Genomic DNA, 12,870 nt, shown 5'->3' with positions numbered 1-12,870 from the left:
GCAGGGACAGCGCGAGGATCGCTGGGACTAGGTAAGTATGCCTCAGCGCCCTCACCCCCTCACCCGCCGACCCTGCCACCCACCTTGACTCGAGTATAAGCCGAGAGGGGCACTTTCAGCCCAAAATTTTGGGCTGAAAATCTCGGCTTATACTCGAGTATATACGGTAATTTATTTCAGTTCTTCAATACAAAAAGTGAAACTCATATATTATATATAGTCATTACAAACAGAATGATCTATTTCACGTGTTTATTTCTGTTAATGATTATGGCTTACAGCCAATGAAACCAAAAAGTCATTATCTCAGTAAATTAGAATAATAGAATAGTATAGAATAGAATATTCTAATATTCTAATAATCTAATCTAATAAATTAAATTAATCTAATATTCTAATAGAATATTATTATAGAATAATAATTTAGAGTGCTATATCCAAGCATATTAATGGAAAGTTGAGTGGAAGGAAAAAGTGCGGTAGAAAAAGGTGCACAAGCAACTGGGATAACATCAGCCATGAAAGAATTGTTAAGAAAAGGCCATTCAAAATTTGGAGAGATTCACAAGCAGTGGACTGCTGCTGGAGACATTTCTTCAAGAGCCACGACACACAGATGTATCCATGACATGGGATACAAGTGTCACATTCCTTGTGTCAAGCCACTCATGACCAATAGACAACACCAGAAGCGTCTTACCTGGGCCAAGGAGAAGAAGAACTGGACTGCTGCTCAGTGTGTTGTGAATTCTGTTGTCGAGCTCCCTCCTGTGGTCGTGAATGGTACTTCGGCGAGTTCTGTCTATGGGCTCCCTCTGGTGGCTATGAGTGAAGCTGCGGCTTCTGAGGTTCCTTACACAGGTGACGTGGTTTATCCTTTGGTTGGCTGCTCTATTTAACTCCTCTCAGATCGTTACTCCATGCCAGCTGTCAATGTTTTTGCATTTGTTCAGTTCGCTCCTGGATCTCTCTGGTGACCTGCCTTCTCCTGCAGAAGCTAAGTTCCTGATAGTCATTATTTGTTCACTCTTTTCTTGTCCAGTTGGTTATCATGATTTTGTCTTGCTAGCTGGAAGCTCTGGGATGCAGAGTGGTCCCTCCGCACCGTGAGTCGGTGCGGAGGTCTTTTTTGCACACTCTGCGTGGTCTTTTGTAGGTTTTTGTGCTGATCGCAAAGTTACCTTTCCTATCCTCTGTCTATTTAGTAAGTCTGGCCTCCCTTTGCTGAAACTTGTTTTCATTTCTGCGTTTGTGACTTTCATCTTTTCTCACAGTCAATATATGTGGGGGGCTTCCTTTACCTTTGGGGAATTTCTCTGAGGCAAGGTAGGCTTTATTTTCTATCTCTAGGGCTAGATAGTTCTTAGGCTGTGACGAGGCGCCTAGGTCTGGTCAGGAGCGCTCCACGGCTATTTCTAGTGTGTGATAGAATTAGGGCTTGCGGTCAGCAGAGTTCCCACATCCCAGAGCTCGTCCTGTATGAGGTTTAACTATCAGGTCATTCCAGGTGCTCCTAACCACCAGGTCATAACATCAGTGGTCCAAGGTGATGTTTTCAGATGAAAGTAAATCTTGCATTTAATTTGGAAATCAAGGTCCCAGAGTCTGGTTGAAGAATGGAGAGGCCACAATCTAAGCTGCTTGAGGTCTAGAGTGAAATTTCCACAATCAGTCATGGTTTGGGGAGCCATATCATCTGCTGGTGTAGGTCCACTGTGTTTTATCAAGACCAAAGTAAGCGCAGCCGTCTACCAGGAAGATTTAGAGCATTTCATGCTTCCCTCTGCCGACAAGCTTTTTGGAGATAGAAATGTCATTCTCCAACAGGACTTGGCACCTGTCCACACTACCAAAAGTACCAATACCTAGTTTACAAACAACAGTATTGCTGTGTTTGATTGGCCAGCAAACTCGCCTGACCTTAACCCCATAGAGAATCTATTGGGTATTGTCAAGAGGAAGATGAGAGACACCAGACCCAACAATGCAGACAAGCTGAAGCTGCTATCAAAGCAACCTGGGCTTCCATAACACCACAGCAGTGCCACAGGCTGATCGCCACTATGAAGGACATCTGCCAGGTTTTGCGCGCCTTCGATTATTCCACGCGGATGGCGAGTGCAGATGATGCACTAGTCAGCATGACTGTCCCCCTTATCTGCCTGCTCGAAAGAACACTGCAAGCGCTAAGGGATGAGGTGGTGGAAGAGGTGGAGGATGAGGAGTCAGAAATGCCATCTGCTTCTGGACAGTCTACGTGACGTGGTTCCTCACAAAGGCCTAGACAGGGGACACTTTGTGAGGAGGATGAGGAGGAGTCAATGGAGGAGGAAGACATCTGTCCAGAGGAGGGAGTTACACAAATCTCCAGTAGTCAGTATGTAGAGCAAGGGTGGGGTGATGCAGAGCAGGCAGAGATCATGCCTCAAGCAGGGGAGAGCGTTCTTGGCCAGTTGGCAGTCTGCAGCACATGGTTGATTTCATGCTGCAGTGCCTGAGAAACAACCGCCGCATCGCCCACATTCTTACCACGGCTGATTATTGGGTGTACACCCTCCTAGATCCGCGCTACTGGGACAACTTACAAACCCTCATAACACCGTTGCAGTGGGAGCGTAAAATGCGGGAGTACCAAGATACACTGGTGCAGTCCATCATGTTCTCCAGTCCAATCGAGAGAAGTGCTGTTAGTAGTTTACAAAGCAGCTCAGTGCTTCGAGGCATTGGAAGAAGCTCTGCATAAAGAGGGAGCAGAAGCAGTGCCTCAGCACAAGGCAAGACCAGTATGGCCCAACAGTGGCAAAGTTTTGTGTGCCCGCCACAAATGTCTACACCATCACAGAGGGGTCCAGTCAGCAGGAGGCCACGTTTCCGTCAGATGGTGACAGACTACATGTCTTGCCCTCTCAGCGTACCCAGACGGCTCTTCCCCCTTCAAGTGTTGGGTCTCTAAGCTGGATACATGGCCAGAGGTTAGCCAGTATGCATTGGAGGTGCTGGCTTGCCCTGCTGCTAGTGTATTATCGGAACGCGTCTTTAGTGCCGCAGGTGGTGTACTAACAGACTGTCGCATGCGACTATCCTCCGATAACGTTGACCGGCTTACTTTTCTGAAAATGAACAAGGCCTGGATCTCGCAGGAATTTGCCACTCCTCTTACAGATTTAATAATTGGTAGCAACAGTATCCAGGTCTCCTGTTGTGTTCATGTTTCTACCACCTGAACTTTAATCCCTGGGCTCCAACACCGCCAGTTGCTGCTCAGAAGTGCCGGCTGCACAGTCAACACATGACCCAGTGTTATTGGGTTTCAGTAACGTCAGCTGATCCCCTGCTGTGTATCCGGCACTTGCTCCTGCTACCTCCACACTCATACTACTACAGAAATGAAAGGGAACCTGTCCTCCCTCCCAGGTGTTTGTAACTGAAAGAGCCACCTTGTGCAGCACTAATGCTGCACAAGGAACAGGTGGCTCTTTTAGTTATCCTCCTTGCAGACGCTGCACTTAACACTTATAAAATATGTGTCCCCTCATACCGTGAAACCGTCCCGGAGGTGGGACTTTCCTTCGCAATGAGACGCAGCACAGCCGACATTCATGCCCCATGGCGCCGGGCGCCGCCTCCTCAGCGTTGTTTGAATCTGTCCCGGAGCCTGCGCTATTATGTTTAACCTTTGGCATGCGCAGTTAGTGCTGCCTGTCTTCTGACATCATTTGATGTCAGGCTGACTGCGCCTGTGCGGCCCCGCTGCCTGAGATCCCGCCCCGCAGTGTTTTCTGATTTATTCACACTGCGGGGCTGAGATTCATGGGCATGCGCAGTGCATATCTTCGCCTCTCACTCATCTCCTTCTGCCTTCCTCAGACTGTGTGGCGTCATGGCCGTGGCATGTGATTAGGGATCAGCTGATGCCGCACACTCTGAAGAAGGCGGAAGGAGATGAGTGAGAGGCGAAGATATGCACTGCGCAAGGCCATGATTCCCATCCCCGCAGTGTCTTCTGATGTATTCACACTGCGGGGCTGTGATTCATGGGTATGCGCAGTGCATATCTTCACCTCTTACTCTTTTCCTTCCGCCTTCCTCAGACTGTGCGGCGTCACGGCCGTGGCATGTGATTAGGGATCAGCTGACGCCGCACACTCTGAAGAAGGCGGATGGTGAGGAGTGAGAGGCGAAGATATGCACTGCGCATGCCAATGAATCACAGCCTCACAGTGCGACTAAATCAGAAGACACTGCGGGGCGGGATCTCGGGCAGCACGGCCACACAGGCGCAGTCAGCCTGACACCAAATGATGTCAGAAGAAGGGCAGCGCTAACTGCGCATGGCCAAGGTTTAACACAACAGCGCGAGCTTCGTGACAGATTCAAACAACGCTGAGGAGGCGGCGCCCGGTGCCAAAGGGGTATGAATGCCGGCTGTGCTGCATCTCATTACGAAGGAAAGTCCCACCTCCGGGACGGTTTCACGGTATCAGTGGACACATTTTTTAAGTGTTTAGTTCATCGTGTGCAAGGAGCATATTTAAAAGAGCCACCTTTTCCTTGTGCAGCGTTAGTGCTGCACAAGTTGGCTCTTTCAGTTGCTAACGCCTGGGGGGGTTAAAGGTTCCCTTTCAACTTGCTCCAATTAGGCCTCAGCCTACACTCTGTTTGTCATGTAATCCCTGGGCTCCAACACCGCCAGTTGCTGCTCAGAAGTGTCTTTGGCACGGGTACTCCCTCCTGCCCAGCCTGGTTCCAGCACCGTCAACTGGTTCCGGGCAGAGCCTTTGGCTTAGGTGCCTCCTTCTGGGTATCCGAGTTCCACCAATGTCAGGTGGTCCTTGGTAGTGCTTTGTGGCACAGGTACCTCCTGTTTAGTAAACGGGTTCCAGTACAGTCAGCTGGTCCTCGGTCGTTCCATTGGCTCTTGCACCTTGGGCAAGCATCCGGGTTCCAGTACCGTCAGCTGGTTCTCGGCAGTGTCTTTGGCACGGGTACTCCCTCCTGCCCAGCCTGGTTCCAGCACGCCAGCTGTTTCCGGGTAGTGTCAAGGTCACTTAGACTCCAAAATGTTGTCCTGTTGTGTTGCGGTCGGGTTAGCCGACTCCATGGTGCCTGCAGTTTAGGTGCTTCCTATGTGGGCTGCGGGAAGTGGCAATCAAGGCTTGTTCAGTAGTGCCAATAGGACAAGCTCCACCTGTAGGACTGTGGGTTTTTGGTAACTGTGGCTGGCTCGCGGCCTAGCTATTTTTTCTTTTCCTGTGGACCTTCTGCTGCCTATCTGAGTTCCAGCACCGTTAGCTGGTTCTTGGGAATACAATCTTGACTAGGTCCCCCTGGTTCCAGTACCGTCAGCTGGTTCCAGGCAGAGCCTTTGGCTTAGGTGCCTCCTTCTGGGTATCCGAGTTCCACCAACGTCAGATGGTCCTTGGTAGTGCTTTGTGGCACGGGTACCTCCTACTTAGTAACCAGGTTCCAGTACCGTCAGCTGGTCCTCGGTAGTTCCATTGGCTCTTCTACCTTTGGGTAGCCATCTGGGTTCCAGTACCGTCAGCTGGTTCACGGCAGTTCCTCAGCCTTCTTGTACCTCCTGCTACAGTTCCAAGTTCAAGACCCTAAAGATGACGACCCTGAAGACCGAGAAGCAAAAGAACAAGAAGCTGCAGAACAAAAAGCAGAAGAACATTAAGCATAAGACTAAAAATCAGAGCAAAAGATATTATCTAAATTATAAGCAGAAAAAGACTAAGCAGTGTATGGGGGTGAGTCCGTTCCTCCTCGTGGTGCCCCTGGAAAATACCTGCTACTGCAGGCAAAACTGAACGCGGACAAATACTGTTGTAAATCTTTTGTGACTGGCAGAACGGAAGGTGTAATCTTCAAACTTTTATAGATAACAAGTACAGGAATGCCTGTCACAAATAAGAATATGATGAAGACGAAGAATATGAAGAAGATGAAGAAGTAGAAAATGAAGAAGAATAAGAGTTGAATATGAAGAATTTAAAAAAAAAGAATAATAGGAAGAAGGTGAAGAAGAAGATGAATAAGGTGAAGAAGAAGTTGATGAAAAAGATGCTGCTGCTGCTGAGGATGATGAAGAAGAAAGTGTGGGATAAGTAAAAAAAAGGTGCAGAGCATGGAAGTAGTGAAACATAAATATTTGACAAAATATAAAAAATCTAAACATAGTCAATATCTTTGTAACTCCGAACGTCTTTAAAAAAAATTAATTCCTGTTATTCCATTTGATTGGGCCAAACCTCTATGCCTTTAATGTCTCCTCCACCTCCCCCGATACATTCTACGTTATTCTTAGTTGTTTTCCTTCATGTGGAATTAACCTACAAGGAAAGAAAGGGTTTATTTTAATTCCGATATTTTTGTCCCATTGACTTGCATTGGTATCGGGTATCGGTATCAGCGATATCCGATATTTTTTCGATATCGGCCGATCCAATCCGATACCGATATTTCCGAATATCGGAAGGTATCGCTCAACACTAATTGCCACACTGTTTTACTTTAACCCTGTGTTGTCTGTGTAGTGTATTACCCACCAGGAGATAGAGTTGGGCGCTCAGTGGTATGAGCATGGGTCCATGCAGTCTTGCTAAAGACAGCCGGGCCAGTGGACGAGAGCACCCACTGACCCCGTTTCTCCACAGCAGTCTTTTTTATTTTCTGAAAATTATTTTTTTTCCATAAAACAAGCAAAAGTTTACACGGTTAAAAGTTGAAAATACTGGAAAATTTTTGATCATCAAGAGCATTAGGTGATTAGAAATTATTTGTAACTGCCCCAATTGTCAGCCAGATCTTCATAGTAGCAGGCGGAGGTTATCCTGTACTTTCAGTCTCCTATACAGTAAGATGACCCGCTCTCTCCGATCCCTGATTACATATAACCAGAGCATTAGCACCCTCTAGTGCATACTGGAAAGTATGATCTTTTCTATGTATTTACAGACTTCTAAATATATTTTCCTTTGTTTTGTTTTGTTTTTCAGTTTATGCAAAACTTTTATAATGAAACTTACCTTGACCGTTATGGCTCCTGGCTGAGTAAAGACCTAGAGACTATACTGTGGTCTCTCACAGTCTCTTTATATCCACTTGGCGGATTCTTCGGGTCTTTATTGGTGGGTCCTATGGTCAACAAAATCGGCAGGTGAGCATGTAAATACTGTGGAAGACATTTATGCATCATATATAATTAATTCATAGAATTTTTAATTAACTCTCAATGCCATTTTAGAGATAGATAAAAGAGGAGCAGGAATATGTTGTAAGACTTGCTGTACATACACAGGTAAATAGCATGCAGCCGATGCCTTGAGTTCAGATCCCATAATACAGAATTTGGCAAAGTGCTGGGAAAATTGGCCCAAGGGTCGCACCGCACCATCACCCCCCACACCTTGCCAGACATAGTGATTTCACCAATATCTGCATTTGCATGATGCAGACTAGAGGAACTAGGCTGGCACTTCTACATCCTGTCACAACATTATTCTTAGTCACTCACGTGCAACTGGATCGGTTGCTCCGTCATTAGATGATTCTCACGTCGTAAAAGATAACGTCCACATATTAAATGATTACAGGCAGGAAATCCATGGCACTCATGGCATACTAGGATACCTTGTAGGGGCTTCGCGAAACACCCATAGACATGTTGGACCACATTCCTGTACCACATGTGGAATATATCACTCTCTTTTACGTTGTGGTGAGTGTTGTGGATTTTCTGCCTGGAATTATTTGCATTGGTAGGATGCTGATAAATGTGAATATAATGGTAGCCTTTGACTTCCAGCTCCACCATTCAGCCTGTGTCTCTGACATTCGATGCAAGACTTGCAATTAAATCACTAGATCGTGCCTCATACTGTATGTGGGCTGCTGTGGGGGCATCATACTGTGTGTGGGGGATTGTCGGGGAATCTTACTATGTTGCGAGTAATGGGGGCATTATTGTGTGTGGGGTGGACTGTGAGGGCCTCATACTGTGTATAGGCAGCTGTAGAGGCATCATACTGTGTATGGGGGAATCACACTATGTTGCCGGTTATGGGGGCATTATTATATGTGGGGTCAACTGTGGGGGCCTCATACTTTGTGTAGGCAGCTGTAGAGCCATCATACTGTGTATGGGGGAATCATATTATGTTGCGGGTTATGGGGGCATTATTATGTGTGGGGTGGACTGCAGGGGCCTCATACTGTGTGTAGGCAGCTGTAGAGGCATTATACTGTGTGGGGGGGACTGTGGGGACCATCATACTGTGTGTGCAGATTGTGGGGGCATCATACTGTGTAGGTGAACTGTGGGAACATTATAATGTGTGGGGAGGGGACTGTGGATGCCATCATACTGTATGTGGGGGATTATGGGGGCATCATACTGTATGGGGATTGTGGGGATATTATACTGTGTAGTGGGCTGTGAAGGCCATCATACAGTGAGGGGGCCATCATACTGTGTGGGGGGCTGTGGGGACCATCATATTGTGTGTGAGGGACAATGAGGGCAATCGTACTGTGTAGGGAACTGTTGATTAAGGCATGATGGCTGACTAACAGGTGCATACCATTTATTGGCTTTATAAAAAGCTGTAAATTATATGGTTTTGGTTATCTGCTCCAGGTAAGAGTGCAAGTTCCATTAAGCCCTATCACAATGTGTGTTAGCAGGATCCGCTATGTAAATCGGTCTGTTCAATGTATATGAACATTTCTTCCATCTTCCTCAGAAAAGGCACTTTGCTTGTGAACAACATCTTTTCCATTGTCCCGGCTATATTAATGGGAACCAGTGTTCTGTCCAAGTCTTTTGAAGTCATCATTGCCAGCCGCTTAGTAATCGGCATCTGTGCTGGTAAGACATTGCTGACCTATAAAGATGTAAGATATAAGCCTGAATTTTCAGGTCTACCACTAGATTTCACAACACAAACTGCATGCATTATTAAACACATCTCTTGGACCCAATAAGGCTGGTGTATTTACTCTGAAATTTCATGTCGGAATGTCTGTATCATTCTGTTAATATAGTGCTGTTCTAATCTTTTTCTTCAGGAACACCGCTAATCTGTCTCTCGGCTTCATGCTTGGAGGAGGGTGGTGCGCCCCTGGCATTGACAGTTGCGACCATCAAAGTAATTGCACCGCTGGTCTGAACTGTGCTCCCATAGGTGCTGCTAGCAGAGGTAGCTTTGTTCATGCAGCATCACAGTTGTGCAGTGACACTGATGCTGGCTGGATTCAGCACTATAGCCAATTTCATAGCAGCGCTTGCAAGCTCTACATCAAACAGCTGGTAAGCGCGCTCATTGTTAGGAAATTGTCCGCCTCTGCCAGTCAGCAGTGATAGTTGGTAACCTAGGTATTGAGCAGTAAACTATAACAATTAAAAATCCCTCCGTTCGTGAGAAAGTACTCTTATAAATGGTGAATCCACCAGATTAGAGGTACTCTTCTCTCAGGCTGACAGAGAGGGATCTCCAGTAAAGATCCCACTCCATAACATGCATATGACCTAACAGAACATATAAATAGGGGGTGGTCTATTCCATCACGGCCATATCTGATGAGCTTCTTGTGTCTCAGGTCTGTCCTCTAATGTTGTCCCAATGTACCTTGGTGAGATGTCCCCCAAAAATCTCCGCGGAGCTATTGGCGTGATGCCCCAGCTATTGATCACTATCGGTATCCTTATGGCACAGATATTTGGAATCCGCGTAATTCTTGGGAATTCAAATGGTAAGAAATGCCAAAATTAGGAAACGATCACTGCTGTGTCTCCTAATTGTACACGTGATAGTTACCATATCTGCTTATCAGTGATATAGGAGCAGATCTGCTCTTGTGCGTAGGTTGGTGTCTCCAATAATCCTCTGCGATTGTGCGGCAGGTTGGCCCATACTTCTTGCACTGACGGGAATCCCTGCTGTGATGCAGCTGATACTCCTGCCCTTCTTCCCTGAAAGTCCCAGATACACATTGCTGCAAAAAGGCAAAGAAGATGAAGCCAAGAAGGGTGAGTGTTATATAATGCGTGCAATTGCCGAAAATGGTCACTTTGTGGCATGAAGCCCATCCACAAAGACAGACGCTGGGAGTAGCGGCGGAGACTCCACACTAGACCTGGTATAAAGCTCAGTTTGTTCGCTTTTTTAAATTGGAGACAAGGGTTTAACGTCCCTTTAAAATGATAAAAGTGTAAATAGCAAGTCTAGAGAGACAGCCGCCCTGTATAAGGTCAGAAGATGGCTCCACGCAATGTTCTGTCTCTTCTCCATCTTGAGTTCCACTGCCACATACGCAGGGCTGTCGATAGGTGAGGCGCGACATGCACATGTCATGGATCCTTGAAGATGACTGGTATTTTCCTCCTTCAAGCACTGCAGCGATTGAGGGGCTGCGATGACGTAGATAACGAAATAAAGGAAATGTATCAAGAAGACCAATCGGAGAAGGCGGAAGGACGTCTGTCAGTCGGGAACCTGTGCTCTTTTCGGCCGCTTCGCTGGCAGCTTATATCTATCATCGTCATGAACATGGGACAGCAGCTGTCAGGGATTAATGCGGTGAGTTGGGACTACAGTGGTTGTTAGCTTTTCATGTAATTTATTTAGCCCCCAATCCATCCTACACCCCATTGCCTCCTGAAGAAAAAAAACTTATATATAAATTATATTTATTTTGCTTATTTATTTACATCACCATCATATGATAGAGGTTTTCTGTTATCGCTCTTCTGTCTTTGTGTCTTTTTTACCTTTCATTTCTGTCCCATGTCTCATGGGGTGGGAAAGAGGATAGATTAGGTTTCAAAAGGAACATAGCAAGGTCGGAGACCCAGGCCTCTCTACCTTCAAGAGTACCACTGGGGCAGGGATAGTTAGGGTCCCAGTTCCAGCTACAGTTTGAAGCCCCTCTTCCTTACTGAAGAACGTCATAGAGTGACATGTACTTCCTTTAAAAATCAATATCAGAGCTTTTAATATTGATTTTGAAAAGAAGCACATCAGCCCCATCAGGGCTACGATATCGATGAAATAATGTATGCCTTTTGTATAGTGAAATCTGGTGACAGATCTTCTTTAAGAAGCCGTTTTCTTCCCTTTTCCTACTTCTGTGCAGATATCCTCGATATGCAGGACGTGTTCTCGTCCAATTAATCATTCATCGCAGCGTGCTGCCCTTCTTCCGCCATTTTCTTCTTATTCAATTTTAAAGAATCTGTTTTTTAGTAATGTCCAATTTTCTAGATTTTCAGAAATGAGTGGGGCAATGCCGGCACTAGCAGAAGCTGATCATTCTCATGTGCCAAACACTATGGGACTTATTTTTAGTGCTCCTTCTTTCTTTACAAAGAAGTTCTTCAGCTGCTGCAGAACATCTTAGATCAGACCTCATTTTGTTGCATAGTTTTTTCAAAATATGTGTTTTTAAGTCAATTTGTTAAACCAGTATTCATTAAAAACACATTAAAACGTATAAAGTACTCCATATTGTAAATTAATAAATTATAGAAAATGGTAAGAGAACGTTATGCCGCTGCCGCCAGCTCCGCCCACTCATACTCACCTGTCTTCGGCGCTCCGGCACGCCTCCTCCCTGCGACGTCTTCCTCTCTGCGCTCGCTCCCGGCCTCTGATGTTCGTCGGGCGCGCGCGCACGCCATATCCACCACTGCGCGTGCGCACTTCTGATCCTCCTGCCGGATGCTCCTTCTCGTCCTCTCTATCTTCCTGGAGGACTGTTACCCAGAAATGTTCCTCACGCCGGTATGTATACCGCTTCCTGCCGCCCCTCTGTGCCTGATGATCATATGTGCTTTCATGTGCTCTTGGCCGCCCGTGGTCCCCGTGCATTCTATGCTCTCTGACTTTGGGTCTCTTCTTTCTTCACAGTATCCCGCCTGTTCCAGCGTCCCTGCGGTGTTCCCGTCTGTCTCTGTGTCTCTGCGGTACCGCGCCAATTCCTGTGTCTCAGCTGTATCCCCGTCTGTCCCTGTGTCTCTACGGTACCTCGCCTGTTCCTTTATCTCTGGCTTGTTCCCGTCATTCCCTGTGTCTCTGCGTACCTGATTAGTCCCTTGGTCTCTGCAGAGCTCCCGTCAGTCCCACTTTTGTTGCAGTATCCACCTATCCTGAGTCCCCTCCGCTCCCGCCAGTCCGTTTTCTCGTCCTTTTTCCATCTTGGTCCCCCAGCTTCCGTGGCGATAGTCCCTCACGGGCCTGCCCCTAACTCTCCCTGTATAGGGGGCGGTCTATCTGGCTAGCTCATCTGTGAGGGGATCGTCGTCACGGTCCAGAGGGTCCACTTTTGTTTTTGTACGGATCGTCACAAAGTCATCTTGGAGTTCCCTGACTTGTAGGAGGTTTATTATCTAATATATAATAAATACTAGACATTATTATATTAGCATGAAATCACACTGACATGCAGTTCACACATAGACCACCGGGGGAGCTAAAGATATTGCCAATTTATAATAACACAGATGATAGAGTATGCGAGTAGCCTATTCAGAGAGGATGAGGACAGAAACTCTAGTGCCACCTATTGGAAGCAGCAATCCTAACAGTCAATATTCACTCTTTAAAGAACCTTGCCACAGGTATATCTAAATTTCCAGGAGGGCATTGCATGGCCTATAAGTCTCCCTGCACCAGCTTGGTGCTGTCCACAAGGAGAAATTTGAGAGATAGAATTTTTCTTATCAGTTCGGGAATCCATTATTTTCAATAGGGTTTGGTGCTGTTTCTAAAAAGTTTGGGTCAGGTACCAAAACCCAAACTTCACCAGTCCGCCCATCTTTACTTCTTATCCTAAAACATGCAGCAAAACTTGTTAAAGGGTCAATAT

The 12,870-nt window shown here is 46.5% G+C and overlaps 1 protein-coding gene across 3 annotated transcripts in view; it reads left to right on the top strand.

Moving 5' to 3' along the window:
- KMT2A (lysine methyltransferase 2A) overlaps nt 1–12,870 on the top strand; it is a 160,156-nt gene that overhangs the window by 121,362 nt on the left and 25,924 nt on the right. For 2 of the 3 annotated variants that reach the window (XM_069741274.1, XM_069741276.1), the window contains 5 exons: nt 7,002–7,162; nt 8,748–8,872; nt 9,604–9,756; nt 9,908–10,033; nt 10,396–10,583. In XM_069741274.1, coding sequence (XP_069597375.1) covers nt 7,002–7,162; nt 8,748–8,872; nt 9,604–9,756; nt 9,908–10,033; nt 10,396–10,583 — 753 coding nt within the window. Of the gene's footprint in view, nt 1–7,001; nt 7,163–8,747; nt 8,873–9,072; nt 9,153–9,603; nt 9,757–9,907; nt 10,034–10,395; nt 10,584–12,870 lie in introns of all 3 variants that reach the window. The other variant, XM_069741277.1, reaches the window with a different exon arrangement.

Source organism: Ranitomeya imitator, chromosome 10 (genome assembly GCF_032444005.1).
Source record: "Ranitomeya imitator isolate aRanImi1 chromosome 10, aRanImi1.pri, whole genome shotgun sequence".
In the NCBI taxonomy this organism is placed as follows: Eukaryota; Metazoa; Chordata; class Amphibia; order Anura; family Dendrobatidae; genus Ranitomeya; species Ranitomeya imitator.
This window is presented reverse-complemented; position numbering and strand designations above follow the sequence as displayed.